At 48.9% G+C, this 15,830-nt stretch overlaps 1 protein-coding gene across 12 annotated transcripts in view; it reads right to left on the minus strand.

Moving 5' to 3' along the window:
• Positions 1-1,959: 1,959 nt before the first annotated feature.
• Positions 1,960-15,830, minus strand: part of otofa (otoferlin a) — a 34,940-nt gene continuing 21,069 nt past the window's right edge. Inside the window, exons 15-48 of one of the 12 annotated variants that reach the window (XM_068342836.1) lie at positions 15,538-15,761; positions 15,298-15,406; positions 14,916-15,102; positions 14,630-14,750; positions 14,297-14,397; positions 14,076-14,166; positions 13,090-13,206; positions 12,858-13,010; positions 12,584-12,776; positions 12,321-12,445; positions 12,116-12,250; positions 11,374-11,535; positions 10,901-11,020; positions 10,664-10,825; positions 10,301-10,463; positions 9,442-9,512; positions 9,273-9,302; positions 9,063-9,194; positions 8,683-8,758; positions 8,051-8,199; positions 7,839-7,973; positions 7,613-7,750; positions 7,388-7,515; positions 7,135-7,305; positions 6,899-7,059; positions 6,649-6,791; positions 6,477-6,565; positions 6,201-6,299; positions 5,867-5,965; positions 3,931-4,172; positions 3,676-3,854; positions 3,253-3,353; positions 2,757-2,944; positions 2,001-2,140 (exon numbers count right to left, since the gene is read on the minus strand). In XM_068342836.1, coding sequence (XP_068198937.1) covers positions 2,764-2,944; positions 3,253-3,353; positions 3,676-3,854; positions 3,931-4,172; positions 5,867-5,965; positions 6,201-6,299; positions 6,477-6,565; positions 6,649-6,791; positions 6,899-7,059; positions 7,135-7,305; positions 7,388-7,515; positions 7,613-7,750; positions 7,839-7,973; positions 8,051-8,199; positions 8,683-8,758; positions 9,063-9,194; positions 9,273-9,302; positions 9,442-9,512; positions 10,301-10,463; positions 10,664-10,825; positions 10,901-11,020; positions 11,374-11,535; positions 12,116-12,250; positions 12,321-12,445; positions 12,584-12,776; positions 12,858-13,010; positions 13,090-13,206; positions 14,076-14,166; positions 14,297-14,397; positions 14,630-14,750; positions 14,916-15,102; positions 15,298-15,406; positions 15,538-15,761 — 4,487 coding nt within the window. In that variant the 3' untranslated portion in view covers positions 2,001-2,140; positions 2,757-2,763. Of the gene's footprint in view, positions 2,141-2,756; positions 2,945-3,252; positions 3,354-3,675; positions 3,855-3,930; positions 4,173-5,866; positions 6,391-6,476; positions 6,566-6,648; positions 6,792-6,898; positions 7,060-7,134; positions 7,306-7,387; positions 7,516-7,612; positions 7,751-7,838; positions 7,974-8,050; positions 8,200-8,682; positions 8,759-9,062; positions 9,195-9,272; positions 9,303-9,441; positions 9,609-10,300; positions 10,464-10,663; positions 10,826-10,900; positions 11,021-11,373; positions 11,536-12,115; positions 12,251-12,320; positions 12,446-12,583; positions 12,777-12,857; positions 13,011-13,089; positions 13,207-14,075; positions 14,167-14,296; positions 14,398-14,629; positions 14,751-14,915; positions 15,103-15,297; positions 15,407-15,537; positions 15,762-15,830 lie in introns of those variants that run through there. The other 11 variants (XM_068342835.1, XM_068342834.1, XM_068342841.1 and 8 more) reach the window with 11 other exon arrangements.

Raw genomic sequence — 15,830 nt, forward strand, 5'->3', positions numbered from 1 at the left:
TCCCGACTTCTGATAGAAGGGCTTTTAAATGTACTTCTATTCTCATTGTTATTCTATTATCCTTTATTTTTGTTTTTAGCCCCCCTTTTATGATTTTTGTTTTTCTGTGGCAACTTAGCAGCTAACTGCTACAAAGTAGCTGCTAAGCAAACTTGCTATGAATTAGCTGAGCAGCTAATTTGCAACTTTGGACAGAAAAGGCAGAATATCAAATATATATAAGAAGCACAGAAAATAACTTTCAATTTTGTATTTGCTTTATGTGAAATTTTGATGAACAAAAATGATGTAAAAACTTTTTACTGCCCCCTACTGGATGGGGGTGTATGAAGAAAAGTTTCAGTGGTTGTACAAAAAAAAAAAAGAAAAAAGTTAAAAATTGTAATAAAGATCCTTCAGGTTAAACAAGGACTTTTATCCACAAATACTCACATGACCCATCGCGAACACAAACACAAAAACTGCATCCAATTTCAAACATGTTTGAGAGTCAGTTTATTGGAAACTGGCAAAAACAAGACAGAAATAAATATTGCACACTTTTCAACGGACACATCAACACAAATTCATCGTAAAAACAGGCAAGTGAGTCAAGAACCAGTAAAACACACCATCCACAAAGACCGCAACACAAACCAGGTCAAGCGCAGGCAACTATGAAGGTAAGTTGGGGGTGAGGAGGCGGTGCCGGAGCCTAACCCCCCCCCCCAGCAGCTCTAGTGCACTAGAATCACAGTCCCGTGTTTTGTTTTATGAAAACACGGCTGGTGGTTCGGTTTGAGGAGCTGCAAAGACGTCATGCGAACACATGACTCAGGAATCACGTGATGCATGCATATCGACACGGAAGTAAAAAGTCTGGTAGAAAACAGGAAGAAGCTTCCGGCATTTTGATCTTTTCCGAGGTTTAGATAATAATTGCAAATTGTGAGTTCCGAGTCCTTAAAGGTATGTGATAAACATGAAATAATGTGCTTATTTTGACCAAAATTCTGTTGCTTTGCTGAAACATTTGCTGAAACATTTGCTAACTGAACTCTTGGGTAATTCAGTACATTTTTGACGCCGTCTTTGTCTGAAGACTCGTTGAATTTTGTAGGAAAATAGATTCTTTTGTTTTTCTTTCTCTTTGATTCTAGAAGTGTGCAAAAAACCGCAAGAGCTCTAAGAATTTAACGAAAAGGCAACACCCACCCAGAACGCCGTTTATCGCCAGCGTCGTAGCGCGGAACGACGTCATCATGAGCAGAGTCGGGTTTCAGAATGTTTAATTTATCTACATGTGCATCATTTAAACGTCTCAAAATGTTCTACTTACAGCTATGATGGTGTTTCTTTAACTTTTTAATCAGTGGAGGTTTGAGTCTCTTCTGTTCGTCGCTATGGGAACCGTCTCCTTTTTCCTAAACAACCGAAGCGGACGGAGACTAGAACCCACCACCAGGGGGCTCCAGGTCCGACCGGAGGTTCCAGTTTGATTCTTAAGGCTGAAACTTCAACGGATCCTCTGAGCTCCCGACCCGACGTTCTACCAGTGTGATGGTAAGAAATAAAGACATTTTAATTTACAGGGAGAAATACTCAACAAGAAATTTAATTTCAAGTTGAAATCCTGCAAATTTTGGTGAATCCAGATTTGTGAATGTGCAGAATTCCTGCTTTTCCTGGTCCTGTTTGACCTGAAAGAAGAAATTTTGGACATCAGATTGCATCTTAGAGGCTGTGATGAAGACGTCATCTTAAATTTTTTTAAAATCATTTTGTGATCTCTGGCTTTTGCAGACTGGTAATGTTGTCGAAACGAGTCTCCATCTTCTTCGGTTGTTTTGGTGAAAACTCGTGAATTTGTCCTCGATAATTCCAACGATGAGTGAGATGCTGATTGGTTAGGCCAGACCTGAATAGACGAGTCAAACGCAGTGCCCCCCCCCCCACCTGCCCCTCCAACCCCACCCCCCCTCAGGCCCCCAGCAGCTTCTTGACCAGGTAGCCCGGCATGCTGTAGAGGAAGAGGCCCAGCATGACGAGCAGCAGCAGCGCCAGCACCAGCTTGATGATCAGCCACTTGTAGCGGTTACACACCAGGTAGCGGATGGCCTTCAGCGGGCTGAGGAACCACAGGAAGGTGGTGTCCGGGCGGCTGCAGGTGGGGGGAGGGGGGGGGCGTGAAGGTGGGGGAGGGAGGGGGTGAAACATGGGAGGAGAGACAGACAGGTAGCGTCAGGAAGAGTACATGTTTGATACAGAGAGAGAACAACTGGAAGAACACCTGAAGCACAGGAAGGATGGATGATGGATGGATGACGGATGGATGACGGATGGATGACGGATGGATGACGGATGGATGACTGACCAGCAGCACCGTTTAGGTTTTGTGTTTTTTTTTCTTCCTTTTTTACATTGTAGAAGATACGTTTATCACACACCTGTGCAGGTTTTACCTGTGCAGGTGTGTTACTTACACACCGTCTCACTTTGCTCAATCTCTTTTCTGATGAATGGATGATGCTAAAAAAAGAAAAAAAAGAATGCAAACAAACAAACAAACAAACAAACAACTTCCGAGTGAAGTGAAAATGCGACCACTATTAGCATCGTTAGCAGCTGTGTTAGCATCACATGACAGCAGGGAATCTCCCCCAGGTAGCGGAGGTAGTGGAGGAGCAACAGAAGAAGGTGAGACAAGAAGCGGGACAGGACAGTCCAGGAGGGCGTTACATGGACAAGCAGAGACAGCGAGGAGGGGGCGGAGCTACCGGCACGTCACGCCCCCAGTATCTTCTTGACCAGGTAGCCGGGGATGGAGTAGAGGAAGAGGCCCAGCATGAGCAGCAGCAGCATCAGGACCAGCAGCTTGAGGATCAGCCAGCGGTAGTTGCGCCAGATGAAGTACCAGATGGACTTCAGGGGGCTCAGAAACCACATGATACTGGTGTCTGGACGACTTGGGGGGGGAGGAAAGGAAGGAAGGAGGGGATGCAGATGGAGGCAAGAACAGGGAGGGAGGGGGAGTGACACGCATAAGGGAGGGAGGGGGAGACAGAGGGAGACAGTTGAAGAGATGGCAGGAGGGAAAAAGTGTAACGGCGGCTTTGAGGCGGGACGCAGGGCGGCGGCTTGTGATTGGTCCGCTGCATTTTGATGGTGAGGATGAGGCGCTAAACAGGAAGCTAACGGCTGCAGCTTCTAGAACCTCCTTCAAATGTTGGGATTTGATCCGGAATTCATTTTGGACCAATCAGAACGTCTTACTTTGGTTTCTCCAGGGGGTCCGGCTCGTTTCGGCCCAGACCCACGGGACTTTTCTCCGCCTCCTCTGCCGTTACCAGATGAAGCTCCGCCTCCACTTTACCCTGCAAAGACATCATAGAAAATTGATGATTTTATCGAACTAGAACTAACCGCGACACCCCTGAATTCAAAATTTTACCCCGACCTATTTTCATAGATCAAAGCATTAGCTTTGATTTACTCTACTCTACTCTTACTCTACTCTCCTTGGGTCACTTCCCTTGTGCTTTGATCCATGGTTTGATCTACGGATCTATGATTGTAACTAAGAAAATCATCATTAAATTGTACATTTTAAGATCATGGTACCATAATGTCAAACTCGACAGATATTTAAGTCCAAATAAAAGTCAGCGTTTCCGTCTCCTGAGGGCGTCTTCTCACCGTGAGCTCCATCTCGTCGTTCTCGTCTCGGGCCACGAACGGCCACCAGCCCTTGACGCGCTTCTGCTTGAAGATGGAGATGGTGGGCAGCTCCTGCTCGTTGCGGATCATGTCCAGGGAACACTGCTTGGCCGTCTTGGCGCCGCGGGGGAACCGGTTCAGGTCCAACTCGATGGCACCTGCGTGTGGCGGCATGTCGGTTTCAGATCGGCTGAACACAGAAGGTCTACCGATCCGATCCGCATCGGTCCTCACCCAGGAAGTCATCCGCGGAGAAGTGGTCGGCGTCCCAGACCTGCAGCGTGAGGCGAGGGGGGATCTTGTACTCAGTCTCGTCCCAGGAGAACATGGACTCCTTCTTGGAGATGACGATCTTCTCCTCGGCCATCAGGTAGTCGAAGGGGAAGACGAAGCGCCAGTTGAAGTTGCCCTCGCCCGTCAGGGAGTGGTAGTGGACGTCCGTGTCCTGCTTGTCCTCCTGTTGCCCCTTCAGCCACCTGCAGGGGAGGTCACGGAGAACTGGGTTAGGCCGACCCAACGGGGAACCAATGAGAGGAGGGGATAGATCTGATTGGATTGATCAGTCATGCAACTGGAAGGTTTGATCTGCAGGAATTTAGTGGCTTCAATTTAGATGGTTTAAAGAACCAGGCTGCTAACAAGAGAGATGATGCTAATCGGTTTAGAACCAGAACACATATTGTGAATCCGCAAAACCAAATCATGTGTGTGTGTGTGTGTGTGTATGTGTGTGTGTGTGTGTGTGTGTGTGTGTGTGTGTGTGTGTGTGTGTGTGTGTGTGTGTGTGTGTGAGACTTGATCTGGTGTTGCAGCTTCACACTGTTTTCGCCATGCAGCCACAAAGTTTAAAAGATGCAAGAAAAAAGATCGTTTTGAGACAAGTTTAAAAAAAAAAAAAAAGTCGACGTGGCTCCATCTGCTCGTCTCCACGGCGACGTCAGACCAAACTCTTTGATTTAGATCTACGGACAAAGTGGCACCGATTCTCTGGAGGCTTCAGATGCAGATAAATTCGACATTTCTGGTGCTTAGTTTGGACCTTCTGTCGTCATGGAGACGAGTGGAACATCTCCCGTATCCAGATGAGTTTAATCTGGAGCTGAGAGACTTTATGTGAAGAGGAGCAGGAAGCTGAAATGTCTTGAAAACAATGCAGCCGAAATCTTAAGAAAATCATGACGCAGATGTTTTTGTCAGCAATAACTAAAAATGTTTAAAAACCTCGTGGTGTTAAAAGATGAAAAAAAAACCAGCTGAGGGAAAAGTTTGGTTAAAAGATGCAGGAATGAAGAAACGTCAGCGAAGAGGAAAGTTTAAAATCTGGATCACATGATCAAACCACAAAACCCACGATCCAATCTTTGGCTGTTTAAACATCGGTGTGTGGATCCAGTGCCACCTAGTGGTCAACCTGCAGGTTGCAACCAATCGATCCAGCATAAGAAGTTAATTTCTGTGTATTATTATGTACAATTGTTATAAATAGTTTAAATGTTAATTATCACATTAATAATATATTAATTTCTGCTCCTAAATCCTTCACACTGGATGTTTAAAAGCCCTGAAATAAAAAATGTGAGATGAGAGGCCAAGGTTTGTTTTTTTAAAATGAAAAAAGGAAAAAATACTTTGATTAAAGAACCGTTTGCGAAAGCAAAATGTTATTTTGACAGAATAAAAGGAAAGGTAAGATTTATTTAGGGGAATCAATGAATAATTAAAAAAAAATGTTTTTAAAAAAATTTAAATATTTGATGGAATATAAGGACATTTTTAAAAAGTATTGAAAACATTTGATTAACATAATCAAAGGAACAAATGTTAATCATAAATAATGCAGATTAATCAAGCAAAATAGAAAAAATTATTTGGACAAAAAAATTTAAAAACTGAGATTCTAGTTGGATCCAATTAAAGAAAAATAATTATTAGAGAAAAGTAGAAACGAGAAAATTGTAGTTTTATTCAAAGAATTTTAGGAAAAACTTTGACTCGCACAAATATCACGACTGATCAACAAGTGGTTTGATCCAGACCCCGCTCAGGATTTTAAACATGCTGTTGTCAGAACAAGCTAGGTTCACGTGCCGGATGGAGGGGAGGTGGGGTGAGACAGGACAGGGTAGGGGGGGACTGTCGTACGAGCCATGCGATGGAATCGTGTGTTTACCCCCTGACATAGATGTCAGACATCTTCTCTCCTGTCATGAAAGCATCGTCCTCTAGAATTACGTCATCAGTGTTCCAAATAACAACACGAAGCTCAAAGCTAGACGCCGCCACAGCGTCGGGCGGAGGAGAGGGAGAGGACGACAGACAGACAGGAGGAGAGAGAGAGACGACAGACAGACAGACAGACAGACAGGAGACACGCCACGAACACCACAAAAAAACGCACACAGAAAAAATGGAAACAAAACAAAAAAAATAATGGTTAACGGCAACGGAAAGTCCACACACAGCTCACACCACGGGACCCGGCCGGGCCGTCCCGCCGTACCTACCCCCTGACAAATATGTCACTGGACTTTTCCCCAGTGAAGTAATCATCGTCCTCCAGTATAACTTCGTCTGTATTCCAAATTATCACCCTGAGCTCATATCTGGTAATGGGAGGGGACACACACACACAGTTGGACTCATATTTGGAATCAAACGGACCTCACTACTGAGACAGACTCACCGTCTTTGGACCTGGGGGGTGGGGGTGGAAACACTCACTCTTGTTAGTCTTGATTTCTCATATTTGTAAAGATAATGTCATCCGTTCCGTGACTTACCTCTTTGGTTTCCGTGGCGATATGTCGATGGCCGGTCCAGGAGCAGGGATGTCCATGGGGAACATGTCCACCCACATCTCGATCCGGCCCTACGAACGCAAAGAGACGACGGTTCAAGACTGTTTCCGTCGCCGTGGGCGAGGTCACACGGACGGAGGAGGGTCTTTCCCACCTGCTCAATCCCGGGTTTGTCGGGGTTCAGCAGGGGTCGGGTCTCCACGTGTTCCGGGACCAGCTTGCAGCCCAGCCTGGGGATCTCCTCCCAGTGGTTGAGCACCGTCAGAGCCAGGTGCTCCTCCGTCTGCTTCTTCAGGCCTGGGGAGACAACAAAAACAACTCCCGATTTCAAGTAGGGAGAAGACTGGGTAGGTTCGATTGACTCTTGGAGCCAACCAACCAATCAGAGCTAGCAACACCCGTACCGTTTTCATCCTCGATCTCCGTAGGTCCCAGGAAGATTCGATTGGCCACCTTCACTTTGCCTCCAGGTCCGTAATGAGGTCCATCAATTTTGCCGTCCTTGCAGAGTTTGGCCAGGATCTGACTTGGTTTCAGGGGGTCTCGCCAAACGTTGTACCCGTGACTGAAGCAGGAGACCACAGATGGGTAAAGACAAAGCAACTGACATCGATTGATCACAATCAATCGAGACTCTCACACAGAGTAGTTGGATGAAATCCCGCAGGTGGCTCTGTATTTGCTGTAGAAACGGTTCTCCAGGTCGATCTTGGTCTCTCCGATCAGGTCGTCGGTCCCGACCAGGTCCCAGTCGTACACGGACACCGTCAGCATGGACTCCATGGGGAAGGTGGCCTCAATGTCGAACGACCTGACCACAGACGGAAAGGACGAAAGGAGTGAGTCAAGACGAGACAGACTGGAAATAAAAGAAGATTTTTCCCTTGACGTACTTCCCAAATACAGGATTGAGCTGTTTGGAGATGTAGTTCTCCTTGTCCTTAACTTCGGACCTTCCCAGCTTGATGACAATGTATGGATCGGCCTTTCCGTTGATGTCAGCGGGATGGAGGTCTGTAGCCTGATGCAAGAAGAGCAAAATTAGGAAAAGTATGACGTATCGAGACGAGGTACTCCGGTATTCTCTTGTTTGCCTTCAGATTGAAACCATCGCTCACCCGGACTACGTAGACCCGGACCAGGACGTTGATGGGATCGTTGTGCGGAATGCTCTGGAACATACCCATGTTGGGATCGAATCCCGCCTCCCTGGTGATCTCCTCGGACAGAGGTAGCTTGTACATGCATAAGGATCCCTGGGGTCACACCACGAAACATGTTTAGGCTATTCGGTTCCTGCTTGGTACATCGGGAATAGACTCGTTTCCGCTCGACGCTCCGAACCTTGAATCTTCCGACGATCCTGTCGTCGTCCAGGGCGTGCTCGTCGTCGTCGCCGGCCTTCCCCCTGTACAGGTTGAACGTGTGCAGCCAGTCCTCAAAGTTTCCGTACTCGCTCTCCAGCTCCTTGTTGTACACCTGCAAATCATCGACTATGTGGTTTGACCCCGGTTACCCATCATCCCGCAGTCGTACCCGCCATCCTTCCCACTCACCAGCAGCTCGTCCACTTTGGCTTTGAGCGGCCGTCTGTCGGCGCCGTCGGCAGCAGCTAGACCCTTCTTTCTGTCCCGGGAGCTCTTCCTGTCTTTGCCCTTGTCTTTTGCTCGGGAGCCTTTCAGGAGAAGGTCATCGGGTTTGATATCTGATTATTTTTGGGGTGAGGGTGGGATGAGTGGGAGTGGACAAAGGATGGTTGGAGTCATGAGGGGGGGTTGCAGGGAAGCACCAGGCACCACAAGTTATTCCACATGGAAGCTAGTCTGATGGGTTCTGACTAAACTCAATGACACCCAATGAGGAGACGTTACAGTAATCTATTACCTGCAGGAGTAATCCAGTAACACAACCGGCTTATTTTAGGGTGTAAAATAGTAAAACTACTTATTTCAACATGTCAAACCCTGCAGTACCACCTGACCTCGTCTCCTAGGTTACTGAGTCATGGAAGATTCAAGTATCTCCATGTTGGCACCTTTAAAGACAAGTATTTCCTATTTTTAAGCAAGTGGGCGTGTCAGAGGGGAATGGTTCAGCTAGCTTCCATGACTTTGGCGGAGCAGGAAGTCCAGGCAGGAAGTGGATGTGAGTGATTCATGGGGGGGGGGGAGTTAACCGCGCTGAATACCTGTGGTCTCAACCGCTATTTCCAGGTCCTCCCGGTCCTCGGCTTCGGCCTGAGCCGCCTCCTGGGCTCTGAGGGTCTGCAAAACAAGACAGGAAGACCTTCAGGTGTGAGGAGAGACCATAAGAGACTCAAAGAGAGAGAGACAGGTGGTCATGGGTGCAGACCCCCACCCCTTTAATGATCATAAAGTCAATCAGATCAGTGAAAATGTTCGTTTGGATGGAATTCAAACACAAATGCGTCACTTTAAGGTTCCGATCGGACCTCCTAACCAGACCTCCTCCCAGACAGAAGGTTGTGGGTTTAAATCCAACTTAAATTGAATAATCTCATCAAATTTGATCAAATCTGCGCCCATGTCATTGTTGGAACATCCGAACCTCCTTCAGCGTCTCTATTGAGGCGAAATATTTGGACCACCAGTCCAGCATTCGTTCATCCGTCTCCTCCTCTTCCTCCACGCCTCCCTTCTTCTTCTTCTTCTTCTTTTTCTTGTCGCTCTCCTCTTCAATCTGCGGAAAAAGACACTCGGGTGACTCTCGGCGTGTTTTATTATTCTCCGTGTTTGAGGTTTTCTCTTCGTCACTCACCGTGTCCACCTTAACGACGGCGTCGGACGTCTACGACGGCGGCGCCACACAAAACAACACAAGGGGTTAATGCACACAGGAAGGAGCGACGGAGCAGGAAGTAGCGAGAGGTGAACACGGCCGGGTAGGCGTGAACGGGCGTGACACAACAACACAAACACAAACTCACGGCGTCCAGCTTGACGATGGTGTCCGTCTTCCGGACCGAAGGCTCCGCCTCCAGGTTGATGATGATGTCACCTGCGGGGCGAGAGAAGGTGCGGGAGGAAAGGACGGGTGAGGAGCGAGGCTGGGAGCCGCCATTGGCGAGGACCATATAGCCGTTCATTAGCTTAGCTGAAGGAGGGTTAAGGTAGCAGGAGGAGGAGGAGGAGGATGGGCAGGAGAGGAGGAGGTGAAGAAGATGAGCAGATGAAGAAGGAGGTCAGGACAGCAGGCAAGCAGAAAAATCACTTCAGGATGGATATCTTATTCCAGAGAGAAGCTAGATCTGAAATATTTTGATGTGGCGTTCAGGTTCCTGGTTAACAATAGTCTCTACCTGTCTGCTACGTCAGTACAGATAGGTCCACTAGGAGGCAGTGGAGAGTTTCAACAACTAGAAACGAACACAACGCAACTGGAAAATACAGTATATCCCCAAACAAATGGACTGGTGGCGACACTGCCCCCTAGCTAGTACAGGTAGTATTGCACTATTTCAAATTCATAAGTTCTCCTAAAACGTGGCCGAATACGTACAAACTCAAGGTAGATGACGTTCAAAAACCTCAAATATCCTGGTTGCAACCAATCATGCAACCAACACCCAAAGAGAAGTGGACAACGGATATATGAAACACGCATAAATGAACAACTAAACACGTATGACAGTCGTAAGGACGGCGTTGACAACGGAACGCTTGAAGTCAGGAAAAAGGAAGAACTCCAGAGTGAAAACAGAAACCAGAAGCCCGTTGTGTCGGTGTTTTTCCCAGATTAAAACTCGTTGACCGACAGAACACAACCAGATAAATCCGCTCCTTCACCTGCTGTGGCCCAGTTGTTGGTGGTCTTGTCCGGTGTGCTGTAGATGAAGCGTCTCAGGCTGGTGACGGCGTGCGACCCCACCAGGATGTAGCGGCCAAACGCCCGGCAGTCCACCACCCGGATGTTGAGCGGAGGATGGAGGAGCTCGTTCTCTGGCAGGTCCTAAGGACGGATTGGAGACCTCTGTTAGCGTTAGCGCTCATTTCAACTGGGGTGCATGCCACGTTTTTAGTTTAGAGGCTGAAACAAAAAAGGAACCAGTTTTCAAATCCGTTTAGTGAGATGCTGGTGAAACCAAATGAGTCGTTTCGTGACTCACCGTTGGTATGGCGATCAGCAGACTCAAACACTCTTTAACTCACCACCTCAAACCATTTGACCAGGATGCTGAAGTTGGGGTTCTTTTTGTAGTTCTGGATCAGGACCGACTGCACGCCTCGACCTGCGCACTCGATGTCGACGCGGGGCCGGTCCACCTGAGCCAGATTGATCCTCTTTAGGTCCCTTAAGCCCCAGAACAGAACCTGGAACAGAAACAACGGAGGTTGTGGAAGAGGAGGTGTGGAGGTAGAGGAAGAGGCGGCGGTTTGAGGTCTGACCTCAATCCGGTAGCGACTCAAGACGGGGCGGATGCCGAGCGGCACGGGCAGGACGGGTCCGTGCTCCGAGTCCGTCGGTCCCTCAAGGGGAGGAAGATCTGCTCGACCTCCTTGGCCGATCTAAGGGGAGGGCAGAGAGAGGAATTAGAGAAGATGTCAACATGTTGAAGGTGGATGAAAGAAGAAACAATGAGTAAGAAGACAAAGACGGATGAGGAGAGGAAGAAACGAGCACCTTCACTTGAGGGATAGCAAAGCTGTGGACGGCGATTAGACCTTGCCTGACCTCCTCCTCATCGAACGGGATCTGCAGGCAGCAGGAGGAGGAAGATGAAGGAGAAAGACAAGATGAAGGCATACAAAGAGGCGGAGACAGGGGGCGGAGCAAAGGACGCCACGATGAAGACGAGACTGGCAGAGAAGAGGTGAAACCGTCCTTCACAGACTCTCCTGATTGGTTGAGGGTTCTTTACCTGCAGCAGCTCGAAGGCGGCCAGCAGCTCCCCGGCGGTGCAGTTGCCCCGGTAGACCTGGTAATACTCCAGCTGGGGTGGGAACCTCGGGGGGCCGTAGTGCTCGTCGCACATCTTGACGGTAGGTTTGGCAAACGTCCGACCGATGAACTCCGCCTTGCCCTGAACATCACGTGGTGACAGCAGGCAGTTGGGACAATCGGGGGGGCACAAGTGATGGGAGTTAGACATGGGTGTGGTGGGTGTAGTTTCTACGGTGACCACTTGGAGGCAGTACAGGTCAAGCTAAAGGTAAAATTAACACTGATGGGGAGTAAAAACCATCTAATACGACACAAAAAACTTGTGAGATCGACAGAAGTTCTTCTTTAAATATATCTAACCTGAGCTCATTGCTTTACGAGCATTAAATTCAAGCCCTTGTGGCTCCTGCAGATAAAAATCATGCAACTCTTTCCTTCTCCAGAGACCATCAGCGGCTCGATGAAGCAGAGCGTTCAGCTAACAGCCACCGGTAGCTATTTAGCATTTAATCCGACACAGTCTCTGCAGACGATAATGCGTTCACACTCTATTTAGCCGGCGCCGCGTGAAGGAAGGTGGGGGGTGAAATGAGAAGAGGGTGGGCAGACGGGTGGGAACACGAGGAGAAGGAGAAGCAAAGCCTTTCATTAGTAAGAACTAAAGCTGGAACCAGATCTACGGATCAATCCCTGCGTGACGCGTGGCCCAGAGCTCCTACCACCGTGTCCTGGTCGTAGATTTCAATGACGATGATCGGCGGGTCGTCCCTCAGCTCGCTGGCCTCTCCAAACAGCTCCACATCGTCGAACACCAGCAGCTGGTCCCACGTGGGGCAAAGGGTCTCGCTCAGGACCTGTAGTGTCCACAAGTCCGATTAATACCAAATCGATTCAAATGGGGGGAACGCCCAGGGACGACCCTACCTCGGTGACCTGGCTGTGGGTGGAGAAGAAGACCCGGGCGAAGGGGTCTGACAGGCCGCTGCTGTCGGCGGCGAACAGGCTGCGGGCCTGGTACATGTGGGCCCTGAGTTGGAACACCTGCTTCACTGTGGGACACACGGATACCCCGTTAGCTTCTCTGAACCAATCAAGTCAAAGAGTAACCCGTCACACCGTCACCAACCCAACCGATCGAACACAAGAAGACTCTAGTGATTGGACCAAGATCCTTAGTGTGCCCTTACTGTTGTAGACCAGGTTGACGGGAGGCCCGTAGAGGAGACCGGGTCCCGTCTTAGCAGCTTTTATCTCTTCGAACCCGTTGGGTAGCCCATTGAGGAAGTCCTTCCTCTGCTTGCTGAGTCCGAGCCAAAGGTACAACTCCAGCTTCGCCTGAACTGTCCAGCCTGCCGGACCAAAACCCTTCTTCCCAGGCAGCTGTTGATGAAGAGAACAACCGGAGGAATCATCAGAATACTAGAGGTCAGATAGAGAAAGACCAGATGGAATCCAACGCACTTTGAGGAAGACGGCTTTGACTTTGCTGCAGTCTCTTCCCATCTCCTCGTCCACCGTGGAGAACAGGATGTCTTTGGAGGGGATCCGGGCGTAGGCTATGCGCTTGTTGTTGGTCATCATCCAGATGAACACGTCCGGGATGCTGTGCTGAGGCTGCGGGATCAACGATAGGATCGATTGAGTGATCCGGCCTGTAGGACAGTTGATGCAATCAACGGTTGCGAGTTCGTACCTCGTCGGCGAGGAAACGCAGCTTCTGCAGGAAGTTGTGGACCAGCTTCAATTTGTCTCGCACTGTGTTTTTCTTCACCTGAGTGCGGATCTGCTTGGCCTGTTGGCCCATGCTGTCCTGCAGGAGGAGGGGGCGATGAGTGCTGATGACGCATCGTAAAATTCCTACGAATTTACCCTCCCTGATGTGCCGCCGCTTTAGTCTTATCTCCTGTGGATGATCCGCTAGTCAGCTTTTTTAGATCATAACCCACTTCCCCGACTCTAACAACCCTTTGGATGCCTTTGGTTCAATTTTCATGCTTTTTAGAAATCAAATCAACTGGATATCAAAAAAGGCACAGATGGAGTATAGATCTGAGACTGAGTCGGAGTCGACTGAAAGACTGTTTGAATCATGGATTTCCTCGGGTGAGCTTTACAGCAGCGGAATCTAGATTGAAACCTGGTTCCTGCTCACCGTTCGATGCCAAACGCCGACGGGATCGACGCAAAAAAAAATCAGGAGAAACCAGGCGGAGGTCCAGGACATCTTACCGATACAGATCTTGCATTTTTCTCAAAGAGAACAAAAAAGCTGCAGCAAAGTGTGTAATGAAAGAAGCAAACTGGTTAGGACAAAATGTCCAGGAAGCATTGTTCCAATACCAGAGAATGCCGTGATTTCCTACGGCGCTAGCAGACCTTGAGAACCTGCAACCAGAGCATCCAGAAGAACAAAAACCGCCAGCAGATGTCGGGCACTTGGCTCTGACTCACTTCCCGCAACCTTCCTCACCATTTAGTTCATTAAGAGCAGATAAAGATCTATTCTCACACAGACGTAAGTCCTTTGAAAGCATCGGTGGTGAGTTTGAATACTTTAATCGTTTTGCTCGCTGTAGCCGTGGCAACCAGCTCAAAGAGCAACCCTGGAATAAAAAGCACAAATGATCCGACCTTCCGATAACACCACGCAATCCCAACAAACGCTGACATGAACCTCACCATCTCTCTCATGCAGGACTTGAGTCGCTCTCGATCCAGTTTGGTTCGGCCCGCCTGGGGCATGTCTTTGTTCGCCAGAGTCACGAATCGGCTGCAAATCAAAAGCAGAAAAAAACGCAAATAAAGTTTCCACTGAGGGACCGGAGACTTCTTCTCAGTGCTAACCGCTAACGACCGTTGGAGATGTTTCGGATTGAAGCGACGCTTGTAGTTTTGCTCGCCTGCAGCCGATGCTCAGCTCCTCCAGGACCCCCCTCAGGCGGCGCTCTGGAAAGGCCTTCTCCGTCTTGATGATCTCCTGCACGTCGTTCAGACCTTCTTCCTGTTGGGCAAAAGCAAATGTTTGAATTTAGTTTGGAGTTGTTGGAATCTGCCACTCCTATAAACCTCAGGTTTATTTAATTCAGACTGACTAGCATGCTAACAGGCTACGGAAAGGTGGAAAAACTTTCAATGGGCAGCAGGTGGAACCTGCTTCCACAGAAACTAATTTGGGTCGTGGGAGTAACAGCTAACCCACCTGGGCCCACCTTTCCAAGGAGACAGCTACTGACCAGTTTGTCGGCGATCTTGTCCATCATGTTGGAGTTGTAAAGCCGTCTCCTCTGGTCCTGCCACCAGCTTCTGATGTAGACACACGGCTTCTTCTCAAAGTAGGGGAGATGGAAGTAGTTCCTGTGATGCCCAAGCAGAACAGAACAGTTGACCTCGGGCAGCTCTTAATCAAGTGAACCACCTCCCGGGTCCAACGTATAGACCAACAAGGGCTTCGATAACACAGAAACATCAGTCACACATCCCAGATGGCTTTCTAATAGCCTGTAACCTTTGACCCCTGACCTGTCGGTGATGACGGGCCTCATTAGCGGCGTACAGGAGATTGACACCAGGTCTCCTTCCTCGTCGGCTTCGTCCTCGCTGGAGTTCTGGACGAGCTCGCTCTCTTCTTCCTCGCTCTCTCCGTCCTTCTTCTTCTTCTTTGTCGACGAACTCTTGCTCACTCCATCTATCTGGTTGCCATAGTTACCTGCAGCCAGCAGAACACGCTTTGTCACGTTAGCTATTGATTTCTAACTCTCCAAACTTTATTTTTCGACAGCAAGCGGGTAGAACTGAAATAATTAGTCGTCCATGGATTTCTTTTCTCGTGTTGGCGGTGTTTCGTAAAACCGGCGCCGGTGACAGATCATTTTTTAAGGAGGTGAAGGAAACACTTTCTCACCGATGGTGATTTCAAAAGTTATTGCTTTGTCGCCGATCTTCCTGTCGATCATGGTGGCCTCCAGGAAGGAGCCGAAGAGGAAGAACTCATCCATTCTGCCGGTGGCGCTCTGATGGAGGGAAAATCGTTTAATTGGGCTAATCTTCCCACGATCTGGTCTGAGCTCCTCGTCCTGTCAGGTACTATTACCCCACAACTCACATCCCCAACCTCATTGGACAGGAATACGTCTCGTCTCACCTCCGAGATGTTGGAGATGGGCTCCACCTGCACCTCAGTGGAGCTGAGGATCTCGGGGGAGGTGGTGTCCAGGACCTCCAGGGCGATGGACAGCAGCAGACGGGCTCTGAAGGACACGCCCTCCCCCAGACCCTCGTTGAGATCCTGGTGCTCGTCCATCAGGGTGTACTGCCGGGTAGAACCGTACATGTTGACCCAGGCTGGACCCAGGGTGGGCAGGAACCCTGGAGAACAACATTCATTGGTTGAATATCGACCTGGGACGGATTATTTTTAGTGTCCGACGGCTAACG

This window comes from Antennarius striatus, chromosome 19, assembly GCF_040054535.1.
Source record: "Antennarius striatus isolate MH-2024 chromosome 19, ASM4005453v1, whole genome shotgun sequence".
Taxonomy (NCBI): Eukaryota; Metazoa; Chordata; class Actinopteri; order Lophiiformes; family Antennariidae; genus Antennarius; species Antennarius striatus.